A 13,832-nucleotide genomic window follows, 5' to 3' on the forward strand; every position below is an offset into this window, starting at 1 on the left:
AGGCCCCACTGCAGAAATCGTCAGAAATGTAAACACAACTGGAAGAATGAGTGATACTGATGTGTATATTTCAATTCCAATAATCCCTCAAAGGTGTTAAGAAGCCTTGTGACTCTCCTGATGAAATGACAGCTAACAAGCCAGGAGGGCTACCTGACTTGTCATTCACCAGTTTCTGTCTGTTGGGCCATCCAGGATCCACTCTCACTTCTTTTGGTTCAGCATCTGGATTTCCTTTCTGAGAATTAATTCTCCCCCTCTGCGAGTATCTTGGTGGAAATGTCAATCAGGACCCCCAACCTGCCTCCCTCAGCCAAGGGGCAGGCATGTGACGCAGGCCAAACTAATCGACTTTTACAGTATTTCCAAGGTTTTGAATCTTGGATGGAGAACCCCATTGGAAATTATCCCCTACAGCATTAGCATGCAAGTCAGACCATCAGTTCCGTTCACCTGGACCCCCAAAGCTTCCTCAGTTGCTGTCCTTCACCACACCTGGTTCTGCACACTTCCTGTTGATTCTCTGAGCTACTGGATATCCTCCCAATAAAATCCCTTTATGTTTGACTTAGCCAAAATTGGTGTCTACTGACTGCAAACAAACAGACAAAAGGAATGCTAGCTATTACAAATGTCCAGCTTGCTTCCTCAGATTCTGAACCTCTCTGACAATTTCTAGGCCCAACAAAGCCCTATGATCCTTAATGATTCTAAAAAATGACATCATGCATATGAGTCCATTTTCCCTAAAATTCTCTTGTTCCTCTATGGTTACTAATAAAGAGTATCTATACTAATAAAAGGATAATATGCTAATTAAACTGGATAGACCGGACATCTTCCTGATGTCCTTTCGGACAAAGCCACAGTGGTGGGGGCCGAGGCAGAAGCAGTTAGGGGTGATCAGGCAGGCAGGGGAGAGCAGTTAGGGGCATCAGGCAGGCAGGCAGAGGCAGTTAGGGGTGATCAGGCAGGCAGGCAGAGGTGGTTAGGGGCGATCAGGCAGGCAGGTAGAAGGGTTAGGGAGATAAGGCAGGCAGGCAGGTGAGCAGTTAGGAGCCAGCGGTCCCAGATTGCGAGAGGGATGTCTGACTGCCAGTTATTGGGCCTAAACCGGCAGTCAGACATCCCCCGAGGGGTCCTGGATTGGAGAGGGTACAGGCCAGGCTGAGGGACCCCCCCCCTCCCGTGCACAAATGCCGTGCACTGGGCCTCTGCTCTCTCTATATAAAAGCTAATATGCAAAGTGTCCCCTCGGGAGTTTGACTGGGAGACTGGGAGTTTGATCGCTTGCAATGACATGTGCTGACCACCAGGAGGCAGTGTGGAATGAAGGAAGGCCCCAGCCAGCAGCCGGCAGCCAGGGATGGGAGGCCCCTGGCAGGCAACAGGAAGGCCCAGATCAGCCCTGATCACTGGCCAGGCCTAGGGACCCTACCCATGCACATATTCAGTGCACGCCTAGGGGCCCTACCCATGCACTAATTTCTTGTACTGAGCCCCCTGTTTAAAATAACATAGGGGAGAAAAAGGTGTGTGGGAAGGGCAAGCCTTAGTTTGGTATCTCTGAACTTACTCTATCCTAAAAGAAAAGATAGAAAATAGGTATTTTTCTTCCTCTGGGATAAAGTATATTATTGGTTCCACATGGTAAATTTACACTGGTTCAAATGTCACTTTTAGGAACTGGAGAGGCAGAGAAAGTAAAAGAGATTAATGGCCTTTTTAAAGTATAATTTATATATAATAAAATGCATACATCACAAGTATACAGTTTGATAGACTTTGACAACTGTATACATCTGTATAACAACCACATCAATCACATACAGAACATTACCATCACTCCAGAAAATTCCATCATGCCCCTTTCTAACTAATCTTTCCCCATTCCCAAAGACAAACATTGTTCTGATTTCCATTGGCATAGCTTAATTTTCCCTGTTTTAGAACATCATATAAATGTAATCAGACAGTATGTACTCTTCTATCTGGCTTATTTTGCTCAATATAATGCTTCTGAAATACATCCAGGTTGTTTATCAGTAGAGTGCTCTTTTTTATTGCTGAGTAATACTCCACTGTATGAATGTACCAGTTTGTTTATTCAGTCTCCTCTTGATAGATATTTGGGTTGTTTCCAGATTTGGGCTATTATTTAAAAAAAGAAAAAACTGTTGTGACTAATCTTAAATCCTCTTTATAGACATATGATTGCTTTAATTTCTTTTGAATGTTTGTTAAATGGTGAAGAGTCTTTCTATAGTAGCTTGCAGAGAAGCAATAATATACTTGCTCCTGGAGGGGCAAAACTGACTATTTTCCATCTTTTCTTCTAGGATACAGTTGGCTCAGAGATACCATTCTATTAACCCTGTATTTCTCTCTACAAACTTCATTCTCTCAATCTATAGACATCCTCATTTCTCTAGCATTCTAAGCAAATCTTTCTCTTTCCCCTTAACCTAGCAAAAACTCTCAATAAGCCTTCTTCGTGGCAGTTTTTAAAAAGAAAGCTAGCTATACTCACTGATTACCTTCTTTATGTTCTCATCAGTAATGTTCCCAACAGCCCACTCTAGTCTTATTTTCTCAGTTCTCATTCTCCCTTTGACCTCTGCTCAGCTGTATTGACTGTGGCCCCCCTCCCTCTACTGAGAAAAGCTAAAATTTAATTACTCAGGTAGTTTTTACAATGAAAACAGATACATAAAGACTCGTCTTAAATGCTCACACTATACAAATCCTGGCTACCATACACATTGCGTGAGAGTAGAGATTCAGTGGCCAAACTCTGGGACTTGAATTGGGCTCTTTCACCGACCACCTGGGTGACCTTGGGGAAGTCATTTAACTATCCTGTGGCTCTGTTTCCCCTGTAAAATTGGGCTGAGAGTGTACCCGCCTCACAGGGCTGTTGTGAAGATTAAATGGTTAGCGTTTGCAGTTGTGTCTGGTGTGTTGCAAGCACTCAACAAATACAAACAATTTCTGTGATCGCACTTTGACCTCACTGTGGTGTGTATAATAAGAGAACTTTGTAAACCACAATCCTTTATTAACACAGGAAATGCTGCTACAAGGCAGTACAATGCCTGACGCCCTCTCTTCTCCAGCTTACTCAATGGCTGAGCCTCTTTCCGCTGCTTCTTTAATGTGGAATACTCCAAAGCTCCTTCCTTGACCCTCTGACCTCATGATTCTTTGAGGACTTACCTTCATGGTGGCTTTAATGATGACATCAAGGTCAATGACTTCAAGTATAGGTCTACAACTCTAAAGTATATCCCTTAAACTTCAGGTTCCATCTCCAACTTCCTGCTGAGCATCTTGTTACCATTCATTCCAATTCAACACGTTTAACACCAAAATCACCGCTTTGTTTTCTCAAAGAGGTTCTCAGGATTTTGCTCCTCATTGATACACTCATATGCTAAGTAAATGTAGCCTAGTCTTGCCAAATATTCCTAGGGATGTATAAGAGACCTTAAGAAAGAACCGTGAGGGTATTATGGAAATACTAATACTTCTCTTGTTTCCCTAAGGCTGCCCGGTACACTCTGAACGGTCCATGCAGGAGGGGTGTACTGGGGGAGAGAGTTCCAAGTACCTAGGAATGAAGCTGCTTCATTAAAACATGATCACCCTTGCCCTGGCCAGTGTGCTCCGTGGTTAGAGCATCAGCCCATGCACCAAAGGATCACGGGTTAGATTCCCAGTCAAGAGCACATACCTGAGTTGCAGGTTCAATCCCTGGCCCCAGTCGGGCACGTGCAGGAGGCAACCAAACGATGTGTCTCTTTCACATTGATGTTTTTCATTGATCTCTCTCTCTGTCTCTGTCTCTGTCTCTGTCTCTCTCTCTCTGTCTCTCTCTCTGTCTCTCTCTCTCTCTCTCTCTCTCTCTCTCTCTCTCTCTCTGTCTCTTTCTCTCTCTTCCCCCCCACACACTGCCTCCCTTCTACTCTCTCTAAAAACCAATGGGAAAAATATCCTCAGGAGAGGATTAACAAAAAAAAAACACACACACACAAAAAAACATGAGCCTCCTCATCCCAGGTTCACCAGCACTTGAACCTAAGCCTTCCTCTATCATGCATCAAACTTTTGATAATAATTTCCGTTTGTTTGTTTTTTCGGCATCCTTGCCCCATTCCCAGCATGATGTCCATGCCAGGGAAGACTGCTGGACTGGTAGAGGAATCTGCAGCTCATCTGGGCACCTGGACCACATTCCACCTCTGCACCTCAGAGCTTTAATCAAGAGAAGAACTTGATCTAAGTGGCTCAGAGCCCTGTGGCTCATAGAGACTGTGGCACCTTCAATATCCCCTGCAGCAAAATCTACTATTTTTGCAAGCAGCCTAATAAAAGTCACCTGGACTTAAAGAGCAGGCATGCAGGAAGTTCTATCAAAGCGTCCTGCCTGTGCTAGTCGTTAGGGTTGCTCATAGATATTCCATTTCTCCTCCTTTGAGAATATGTGGGATGGTACCTCCCTGCTCCACTTGAAGTTAAGTGTGACAAGCACCTTGCTTTGGCCAATGAAATGAGAGCAGAAGCTTTAAGAACGCGTGCCTGGTGCACTCGCCCTTTCCCTGCCTCAGTGGAAGCATAACTTAAGATGCAGCTTCTACCAGCCTGGATCCCACATACTTCATCACATATGGAGCAGAGCAAGAGACAAACTTTTGTTTGTGGAATCAATAGGATTTGCGGGTTCTTTGTTACTGCAGCATAAGCTTGTTACTCCTGACAGATACAATGGCCCTATTCATGCGACCAGCTGGCAACTTCCGATTTCTGACCTAGCCTCACCTCTGACTTTTAGATTTCCACTCTGTTCAGTTCAGTCTCATGGCTCCTTGGTGCACTTAAGCTACCCAAATCCTGGTTGATGGGTTAAGACCTGCTGCTGTACAGCCCACAGTAACTCAGCAAACTCTGGACTCTAGTGCTGCCCAAACCTAATACTCTAGGCATGGAAACAGGCACAATTTCACCCAACTGCAGCACCTAAATAGTCTTCCTATTAAAGTGTCCCATTCTAGCTAAGTTGAGCATATAAATTTATTGTCTAAAGTGGTTTTGAGAGTGAAAGGGGAGTGGGGTGACAGGCTTAGTCATCACTATTCTAGGCAAATAGGGATGCTTCAGCCCCTGAATTCTACTCTGTCATCTTCACAATAGAGTTCTGGGGCTGTGAGAAAAATTCCTAGAGGCCTTATCTGAGGATAGATGACCATTCCCAGGAAATGTGATTAAAGGCCTAAGAAAAAGCATGTGGTGGAATTAATGTGTTTATCAGAGAGTGGACTCTGCTTTTACTATTCCATGCGGCCTTGGACCAAATGGGTGCAGCTGTTTCCCTACAGGCGAATAGCAGGAGACATCCAAACAAAACCAAGAGCCCATGCAAAACCCAGCCATAAAGTATGAACACCCTGCAGACACATTAACAGCATCTTCCTCCCACGGGTCAGCCTGGGAGTCATTTCAGAGGAAGAATGACAAAATCAAGAAAACAATCTTAGCAGCAAAAGTAACCATTTAAACACAGCCACAGCTGATGCAACTTCAGTGGCCATGGGCCCCTCTTCTACTAGGCATGAAACATTAAAGCTCAGTGAATATTTTTAAAGAATGCTGAATTCTCTAGGTAAAGTAACACATTGTAGAAGACAGATGATTTCTCTAATCTGCTGCTATTCTGCATTTTTCTTTACTTTGTGAATCATAAGGATTCTAATTGGCTCCTTCAAAATTTCAGTGGTCAAGAAGTATATAATGATTTTCGTAGAAGATTCTGTTTTTCAGTCTGTCCCAATCCCCACTTCCCCAGGGCTCCACTTTAGGTGATATGGGTCCCCAACCACAGGGTTGTCACATCACCTGAGCTAGTCCAAGTACTCCCATGTCTGAACTCAAGTCCAGCGATGGGAATATGAGCCAAACAAGATCACAGTGTGTTTTTTCTGGGATTGAAACCATCTCTGGGCATCTTAGATTTCTAAGCTGCCATACCATATTACCACAAACCGGATGGTTTACAACAACAGGAACTTATTCTTTCACAGTTCTGTAGGTTAGAAATCCTAAAGCAAGGTGGTGGCAGGGCCATGTGGGGAAGAATCTTCCCATGACTCCTCCTGGTTTCTGATGGTGCCAGCAGTCCCTGGCTTGTAGCCGTATCACTCTGACCTCTGCTTGGGTCATCACATGGCCACATCTCCCCTCTGTCTCTGTGCCTGCGACTTCACAGGTGTTCTCCTGTCTGTGTGTGTCTCTATCCTCTTGTCTTTTTACAAGGGTGCCCATCCTACTGGATTAAAGGCCCACACTACTTCAGTATGTCCTCCTTTATACTTACATCTTAATTACATCTACAGACCCTATTTCCAAAAGAGATCACAGTCACAGGTACCAGGGCAGGACTTCCATATACTTTAGGGGGGACACAAATGAACCCATAACACTAAATGAAGAAGAGCTTCTCCCACTGATTGCCAGGTAAACCTGCCCACCCGCCAGAGAAGTAAACAGAACCACGAGATGGAGAAAGACCGGAAAGGAAGGGCCCTATGTTATTCAATTCCTGGAAGGTATCTGTGTGCCAAGCCCAGTCCACTTCGTGGATTTCCCAATAGCAGGACCAACAAAATACCTTTCTTACTTAAATCCATTTGGAATGGATCTCTAACACAATCAAGAGTCTAATTAATACATCGACCAATGAACAATACTATATGACTGGCATGAGCAATAACTGTTGAAATTAAGTGATGGTATATAGGAGCTTATTATTATGCTAATATACACTGAGTGGCCAGATTATTATGATCTCTGAATGCATAATAATCTGGCCACTCAGTGTGTGTGTGTGTGTGTGTGTGTGTGTGTGTGTGTGTGTGTATATATATATATATATATATATATATATATATATATAAATAAATTGGAGGCCCAGTGCATGAATTTGTGCATGGCTGGGGGGTCTGGCCAGCCTGGCCAGGGGGAGGGGACATGGGCGGTTGGCCGGCCTGCCTGCTGGTTGAACTCCTGGTCGAGGGGACAATTTGCATATTAGCCTTTTATTATATAGTATATACACTGAGTGGCCAGATTATTATGCGTTCAGAGATCATAATAATCTGGCCACTCAGTGTGTGTGTGTGTGTGTGTGTGTGTGTGTGTGTGTGTGTGTGTATATATATATATATGTATATATATATATATACCGTATTTTCCAGCGTATAAGATGACTGGGAGTATAAGATTTTCCTGGGTTAAAAAGTTGTCTTATATGCTGGAAAATATGGTAAATATCTATGCAGCTTTGAGCACAAGTCACTTCACCTCTAAGATGGAAATACCGTATTTTCCGGCGTATAAGATGACTGCAGGGGAGGGCAGTTGTGGGGGTCCAGACCTGCAGGGGAGGGCAGTTGGGGGCAACCAGGCCTGCAGGGGAGGGCAGTTCGGGGGACCAGGCCTGCAGAAGAGGGCATTTGGGGTGACCAGGACTGCCGGGGAAGGCAGTTAGGGTAGACCGGGCCAGCAGGGGAGGGCAGTTGGGGGTGACCAGGCCAGCAGGGGAGAGCATTGAGGGTGACCAGGCCAGCAGGGGAGAGCAGTTAGGGGCGACCAGGCCAGCAAGGGAGGGCATTTGGGGGTGACCAGGCCTGCAGGGAAGAGAAGTTGGGGGGACCAGGTCTGCAGGGGAGGGCAGTTGTGGGGGACCAGGCCTGCAGGGGAGGGCAGTTAGGGGTGACCAGGCCGGCAGGGGAGGGCAGTTAGGGGCAATCGGGGAGCATTTAGGCGTCAATCAGACTGGCAGGGGAGTGGTTAGGGGGTGATCAGGCTGGCAGGCTAAAGCGGTTAGGGGCAATCAGGCAGGCAGGCAGGCGAGCGGTTGGGAGCCAGCAGTCCTGGATTGTGAGAGGGATGTCTGACTGGCGTTTAGGCCTGATCCCACCAGGATAGGACCTAAACGGGCAGTCGGACATCTTTTGAGGGGTCCCAGATTAGAGAGGGTGCAGACTGGGATGAGGGTCCCCCCCTCCCCGTGCACGAATTTCATATATATATTTCCCAAGACTCACGCTTAAAGTCCAGCACAACTTTGGAGCCTGCTTTCTTTGTGATGGAAAGAAACAGCTCAAAATTTAACACTTCTCAATCCAAAACCCATGCTAACATCTGGATTTCAACAAAGATAAATGGTTCCGGGACCCAGAGCAGCACTGACAAGCTCTACCAAAATCGGATCTTCTGTCAGTTTGAAGCAGCAGGAACCTCGGTCTGTGGACGATGCCTGCCTATCACGTTTCATCTTTGGAAACAGCATGTGAGGCTCCTCTCCCCCAACCAGGAAAGTCAGACAAATGTGAACCCTGCATTCCTGCCGTTTTCTTAAGCCATCACACCAGCCCTGGCAGCAGAAATCAAGGAAAAGGGGAACTCCATCCCACTCACTCCTCACAACCTCAGTTTGAACCTCTTGCTCCAACCTATACCCCTCAAGCCCTGTCCTGACACACTCACCCTGCTCCTCAGATTCTGCTTGTTCTATCAATGCCTCACCCATCTGACTGATGGTCCAGGGGTCACCTGAGCTAGACTACCTTTGGTGAAGACCCCTGCAGGCTCCCCTCTGCCCAGGGGTCATATTTCCTCCTCTATTGCCCCTCTGGTCAGGATGACCAATTCCTCCAGCATCAACCTGAAGGCAACAGGGTTAAAAAAGCAGACAAAAATAATTCCTACAGACAGGGCTGGGTCTATTCTTACCTTCTGCAAATGGTTCCCATTCATAAAAGCGGCCCATGAATGGCTTGTTGTTGTAGGATGCACACTGTACCTCCCGAATACTCCTACTGCTTTCTGGACACACCTAATAAAGCAAATAGTAAATAAGCAATTAGTGTCCACCTTTCTGTAGCCCCAGTCAAATCCCAGGAGACTGCTCCAACTTTAAATACCAAAACCAGGACTTCTGAAAATTTGCTGATTTTACCTACATCAAAAATTTTAAATACAGATTCCAAGGCTTCACTCCAAGTTCACAAAATCAGAATATTTTTAAGGACACTAAATTTTTAGCAAGCGCCCCAGTTAATTTTTAGAATCTGAAAACCACAAACCTAAACCTTCTGCTCCTGACAAGTTGGTCTGCTCACTTCCCTCTAAGAGGTCCATTTCTGTCTTTGGTCATGCCATTCATGTGTGCAGCATAATATTCCCAGAAAACATGTATAGAGAGAGCCCTTACCATGTGCAGGCACTGCTTTAAACATGTTACACATGTTGACTCATTTAATCCTCACAACAACCAATGAGGTAGATAGGAGAGTTTGCAGACTTCTCACAGATGAGCAAACTGAACATGGAGGAGCCACATAGCCCGCGAGGACAAAGGCTGGATTTAACTCCAAGCAGTCTGGTCCCCACCAGGCTGCATCTCAGTGTCCTCCCCACCTTGTCTACATTCTGGTCTAAATTCTCTCCACCACCTAATGAAGGACCTTGCAACCTTTAGCATACAAAAGCATCACCCAGAGATCTCCCGGGAAATGCAAATTCCTACATCCCTCTCCCAAGGCTTATTTTTCAGTAAGTCTGGGATGAGATCCAGTAATCTGTATTTATCTAATTATCCAGGTGATTCTGATACTCTCAACTAGTCAAAGAAAATATCCAGCTCCCTATGGCTTCTTTCTTATTTGTAAATACTACAAAAGAGCAAAGAGTGACATAAAATAAATAAATGTGAAGTAAGATAGTAAGATCAGAATCTCTCATCCAAATCATGGATAAAGTATGATCAAGTACTTTTTTAAAAAAGGATAGATAGATAGATAGATAGATAGATAGATAGATAGATAGATTTCAGAGAGGAAGGGAGAGGGAGAGAGAGATAGAAACATCAATGATGAGAGAGAATCATTGATCAGCTGCCTCCTGCACGCCCCCTACTGGGGACCAAACCCACAACCTGGACATGTGCCCTTGACTAGAATCAAATCCGGGGCCCTCAGTCTCCTGGCCGACGCTCTATCCACTGAGCCAAACCAGCCAGGGCTTATCAAGCACTTTTAAACCTAGCTACACTCTGTTTAAGTGTGGAGTGTGTGTGTATGAGTGTGTGTTTTAATAATCAGGAAGGAGAAGAAAGGAATCTGGCCCCTTAAATATTAAAACCCTGTACATAAGAAGTCTTTGGAATAAACTGCATATATCAGAAACACCATGTTTCCTGGAAGATGAGAGAACAGGAAGAGGAATGAAACCAGGTGGGAAGAGAGCATCTCCTGCTCAATAAAGGGCAGTCGGGGAGACTGCTGGTACAACCCTGCAGCAGCCTGAGCCAAACCACGTGGAGCAAGAAGCCATGCAAAGTGGAACATGATGGAGACCGGTGGGGAAAATGAGCTCTGACATCAGTGAGAAGCTGACAGGCAGAAGGCTCTGGAAGCCATGCTACTGGAGGCCCAAAAGTCGAACGCCAGGTGTCTCCAGGAAGGATTTGGTGTTGATGCCTTTTACAACCCTTTGGCCAGAATCAGAATTCAACTAGGATGTGATCAAGTTGGGCAGCTTGGGAGAAGGTATCATCCTTGCAACCAGAAGCAATCACAGGGTTTTTGCTAAAAATACAGATTCTCAGGCCTCACACCATGGGAAGGTGGGGAAAAGGGCTTAGGAATAGATGCTGGATTTGCTCTCAGGTGACTCCGGTGCAGTCAGCCTGACACCAGGCTGCACAGCCACACCCAAACCTCAATCTCACTCCAAATTCCTTAATATGCAGTCACAAAGTGGTAGAGCTGTGAGAATCAATTCCAACCCCTCTGAGGAAACTGAGGTCTGGAGAAGTGGCATACTTTGCCAAAAGCCCCACAGTGATAAGAGACAGAGTCCAGAGCACTGTCACCCACTCTGGCTATAAAAAAATAGAGATCAGCTGCTGGGTGGCAGATTTTCTAAGGACACCAGACCAGAGCAAGTAGGCTAAATGTCCTTTTCCCAAATAACCACGCCTATGTAAAGCAACCTGCTTCATTCACCCACTGGCAGTTACCAGAATTGGAAGCTGCAGACCACAAAAACTTGGCCAGTCTGCTTAATCCCTTTCTCTGAACCCAGGTACCATCAGAATCATTGTGAATTGCTCAGAATTTGATAATATAAATGTCTATTTTACCTACAACCCACTAAGTGAAAAAAGTGCTAAAATGATTATGTGGTGTGTGTGTGTGTGTGTGTGTGTGTGTGTGTGTGTGTGTGTATGTGTGTGTAAAGAGAGAGAGAGAGAGAGAGAAGTTTAAAGTGTTATCTCCAGAAGGTGGGTTATAGACATTTTCTCTTCACAATTAACTTTTGGTTTATTTATACTAACTTTTCTGCAGTAAATATGTAATACGTATGTAATAAAAAATATATCAGAGTTGAGCTCTCCCAAACACATCTGGCCTTTAGCCACTTCACATGTGCTTCTAGTTTATAACCTCATGGTGTGTTTCAATGTCCCACTACTGCCTGGTGCTGATTACATCCATATGCATCTGCCAAGCCAACCAGTTACAGGTGAAAGATGGGTCATTCAGGATCCCCTTTCTCTGGTTATCAACAAGTACTTTATATTTGAGCACAATCTGAGGCAGGAGGACTTAGGTGGCATCCGTTCCACAGTAGGAGGTCACCTACAATTGTCAGGAAACAGCCAAGCCCAGAGGTTGACTATCCAACTAGCAGTTAGCATGGGGAGGTACAATAGGAAGTAACAAGGTACCCTGGTGATCCTGAGCAGGGACCCACATGATGCCAGGCAAGCTGCCAGTTAGAAGTAGGGCACTACTTCCTGGGAAGGAGAGGAATCTGGTAAGAGAAATGCAAGGCTCACAGGGCCCAGATGTGGAAGTGAGTTACTGAGACAGAATTATGGTGCAGATGAGGAAGCAGAAGCCTGGGGTGGTGGTGGTGATGATGATATTAAGAACAGGTAACTTTTATTGAGTATTTACTAAATGCCAGACACTCCACCATGTGATTTATGTACATTAGTTCAATTAACCCTCATGACACTTACTATACTCATTTTACAGATAAGGAAACAAAGACAACAAAAAGTTAAATGAGCTGCCCAAGATCATGTATAGGGCTAATAAGTGGTGGAGTCAGTATCTGAACCCAGGCACTTTGTGTCTAGAACACATGCTAGTAACCACTATGCCATGATGGCCCTTGAGACTGTGTGGACAGCAAAGTTAATAAGCAAAGAATTCTCAGACAAGAGGGCCTTGAATGCTGTTAGGAGAAATCCTAGAGGCCAAGGTCAGATTCAGCCTCTGAGGTATGGTGAAGTGGTCCCGGTGTCAGGAGCTGGAAGCTGTGGGCTGAGGATGAAAACCAAGCTAGGCTGGAGAAATTGTTTCAGGTCTCTTTTGTAGTTTAGATTTGCTTTTACTTGTTATACTATTATCATTACATGATCTCCTCTCAGTTTACAGACTCTCTAAAATTAACATTACATTTCACATTAGTTATGGTTTAAGTGGGTCATTTCCTGATACCATAGACTGAGTCACCCTCACCTTATCCGTAACTGTTTGTTTTACACTGTGAGCTAGCTTTGGGCAGATTTTCTGCAGACAGCAGATACCTTCCATGGACACAGATTCTTGGAATTTTCAGGCCAGAAAACTGTAACAGGGAAAAAGTCATGTTGATAGAGATCAGGCTCACTCAGGGTGGGGCCAGAAAAGACTGGAGCTTCAGAGCCAAGTGATGCCCCCTGGGAAATAAGCTCCTTCAAATGAGTCTCTTCTGCCCAAAGAAGGAGGGATATATCCACTGGTCTCGTATAGAAAGAGGAAGAAGGATGCACTTTAATGTAAAACTCGCAGGCCCTGTCCAAAGTTCCATCTGGACAACTGCCAGGGTTGCTATGAGTCACGAAGAGCGTTGTGGAAACTGGGCTGTGTTTCCAGGGACCCTGGCTAATCAGAGATAACAGTGGGTTCTACCCCATTTCATGTTCCAGAGGCCACTGTTGGTGATCACACAGTTAATTTTCGGTCATTAATTACTTTCAGTTCCCCAGGAGACTAAAAGGCATCACCTGCAATGAAAGTGACACCAGGGAACATGAACTTGAAGTGTGCCTGAGTAAAATATGCACTTTTTAAATCCTTGCATTGCTCTGGATTCAATCAAAAGACCAGCTATCATAGGATCATATGATGTATTTAACATCACCACAATGAGGAAATCTAAAAAAAAAAAAAAAAAAAAAATCTAAAAACTATCCCCACACTATCATAAGAAAGTGGCTATGACCTTGGGCAAAGCACTTTGCTTCTCGAAACCTAAATTATTCTATCATTCCCACCTCCCAGGGATTTTGTGAGAATTAAATTAGTAATACGTTAAAGTTTCTAGCTCATAGCAATGCTCAATAAATGTTAGCTGAATTGGAATCTAAATAGACATCACAGATGAAACCACCAGTTCCAGAAGCTGTAAGTTCCTGAAAGGTGGATGTTTGGAGCAAATAACCTCTCCTTCGTTTTCCAGCTATAAAATAATGTAACCATAGACCAAAATTTCCTACAAGTAATCCAGCACATTTTTCAACAAATATATTATCTGCTTTCTCAAGCTATTTGGAACAAACTCAACTTTGCAAAAATTCTTCTGCCACCCCACCACTGCCAATACACCTCTCATAGAAAGAGAATTTGTTTTTATGAAGCCATAATTATCTTAATTCCAAAACTAGACAAAGACACTACAAAGAAAGACAATTACAGGCCAATATCCCTGATGAACAC

The 13,832-nt window shown here is 44.6% G+C and overlaps 1 protein-coding gene across 2 annotated transcripts in view; it reads right to left on the minus strand.

The window, feature by feature from the left end:
• Nucleotides 1–13,832, minus strand: part of THSD4 (thrombospondin type 1 domain containing 4) — a 704,967-nt gene that overhangs the window by 536,620 nt on the left and 154,515 nt on the right. For both annotated transcript variants that reach the window (XM_079788500.1, XM_079788499.1), the window contains exon 6: nt 8,791–8,893. In XM_079788500.1, the coding sequence (XP_079644626.1) occupies nt 8,791–8,893 (103 nt within the window). The remainder of the gene's footprint in view (nt 1–8,790; nt 8,894–13,832) is intronic.

This window comes from Cnephaeus nilssonii (assembly GCF_951640355.1).
Source record: "Cnephaeus nilssonii genome assembly, chromosome: 1".
In the NCBI taxonomy this organism is placed as follows: Eukaryota; Metazoa; Chordata; class Mammalia; order Chiroptera; family Vespertilionidae; genus Cnephaeus; species Cnephaeus nilssonii.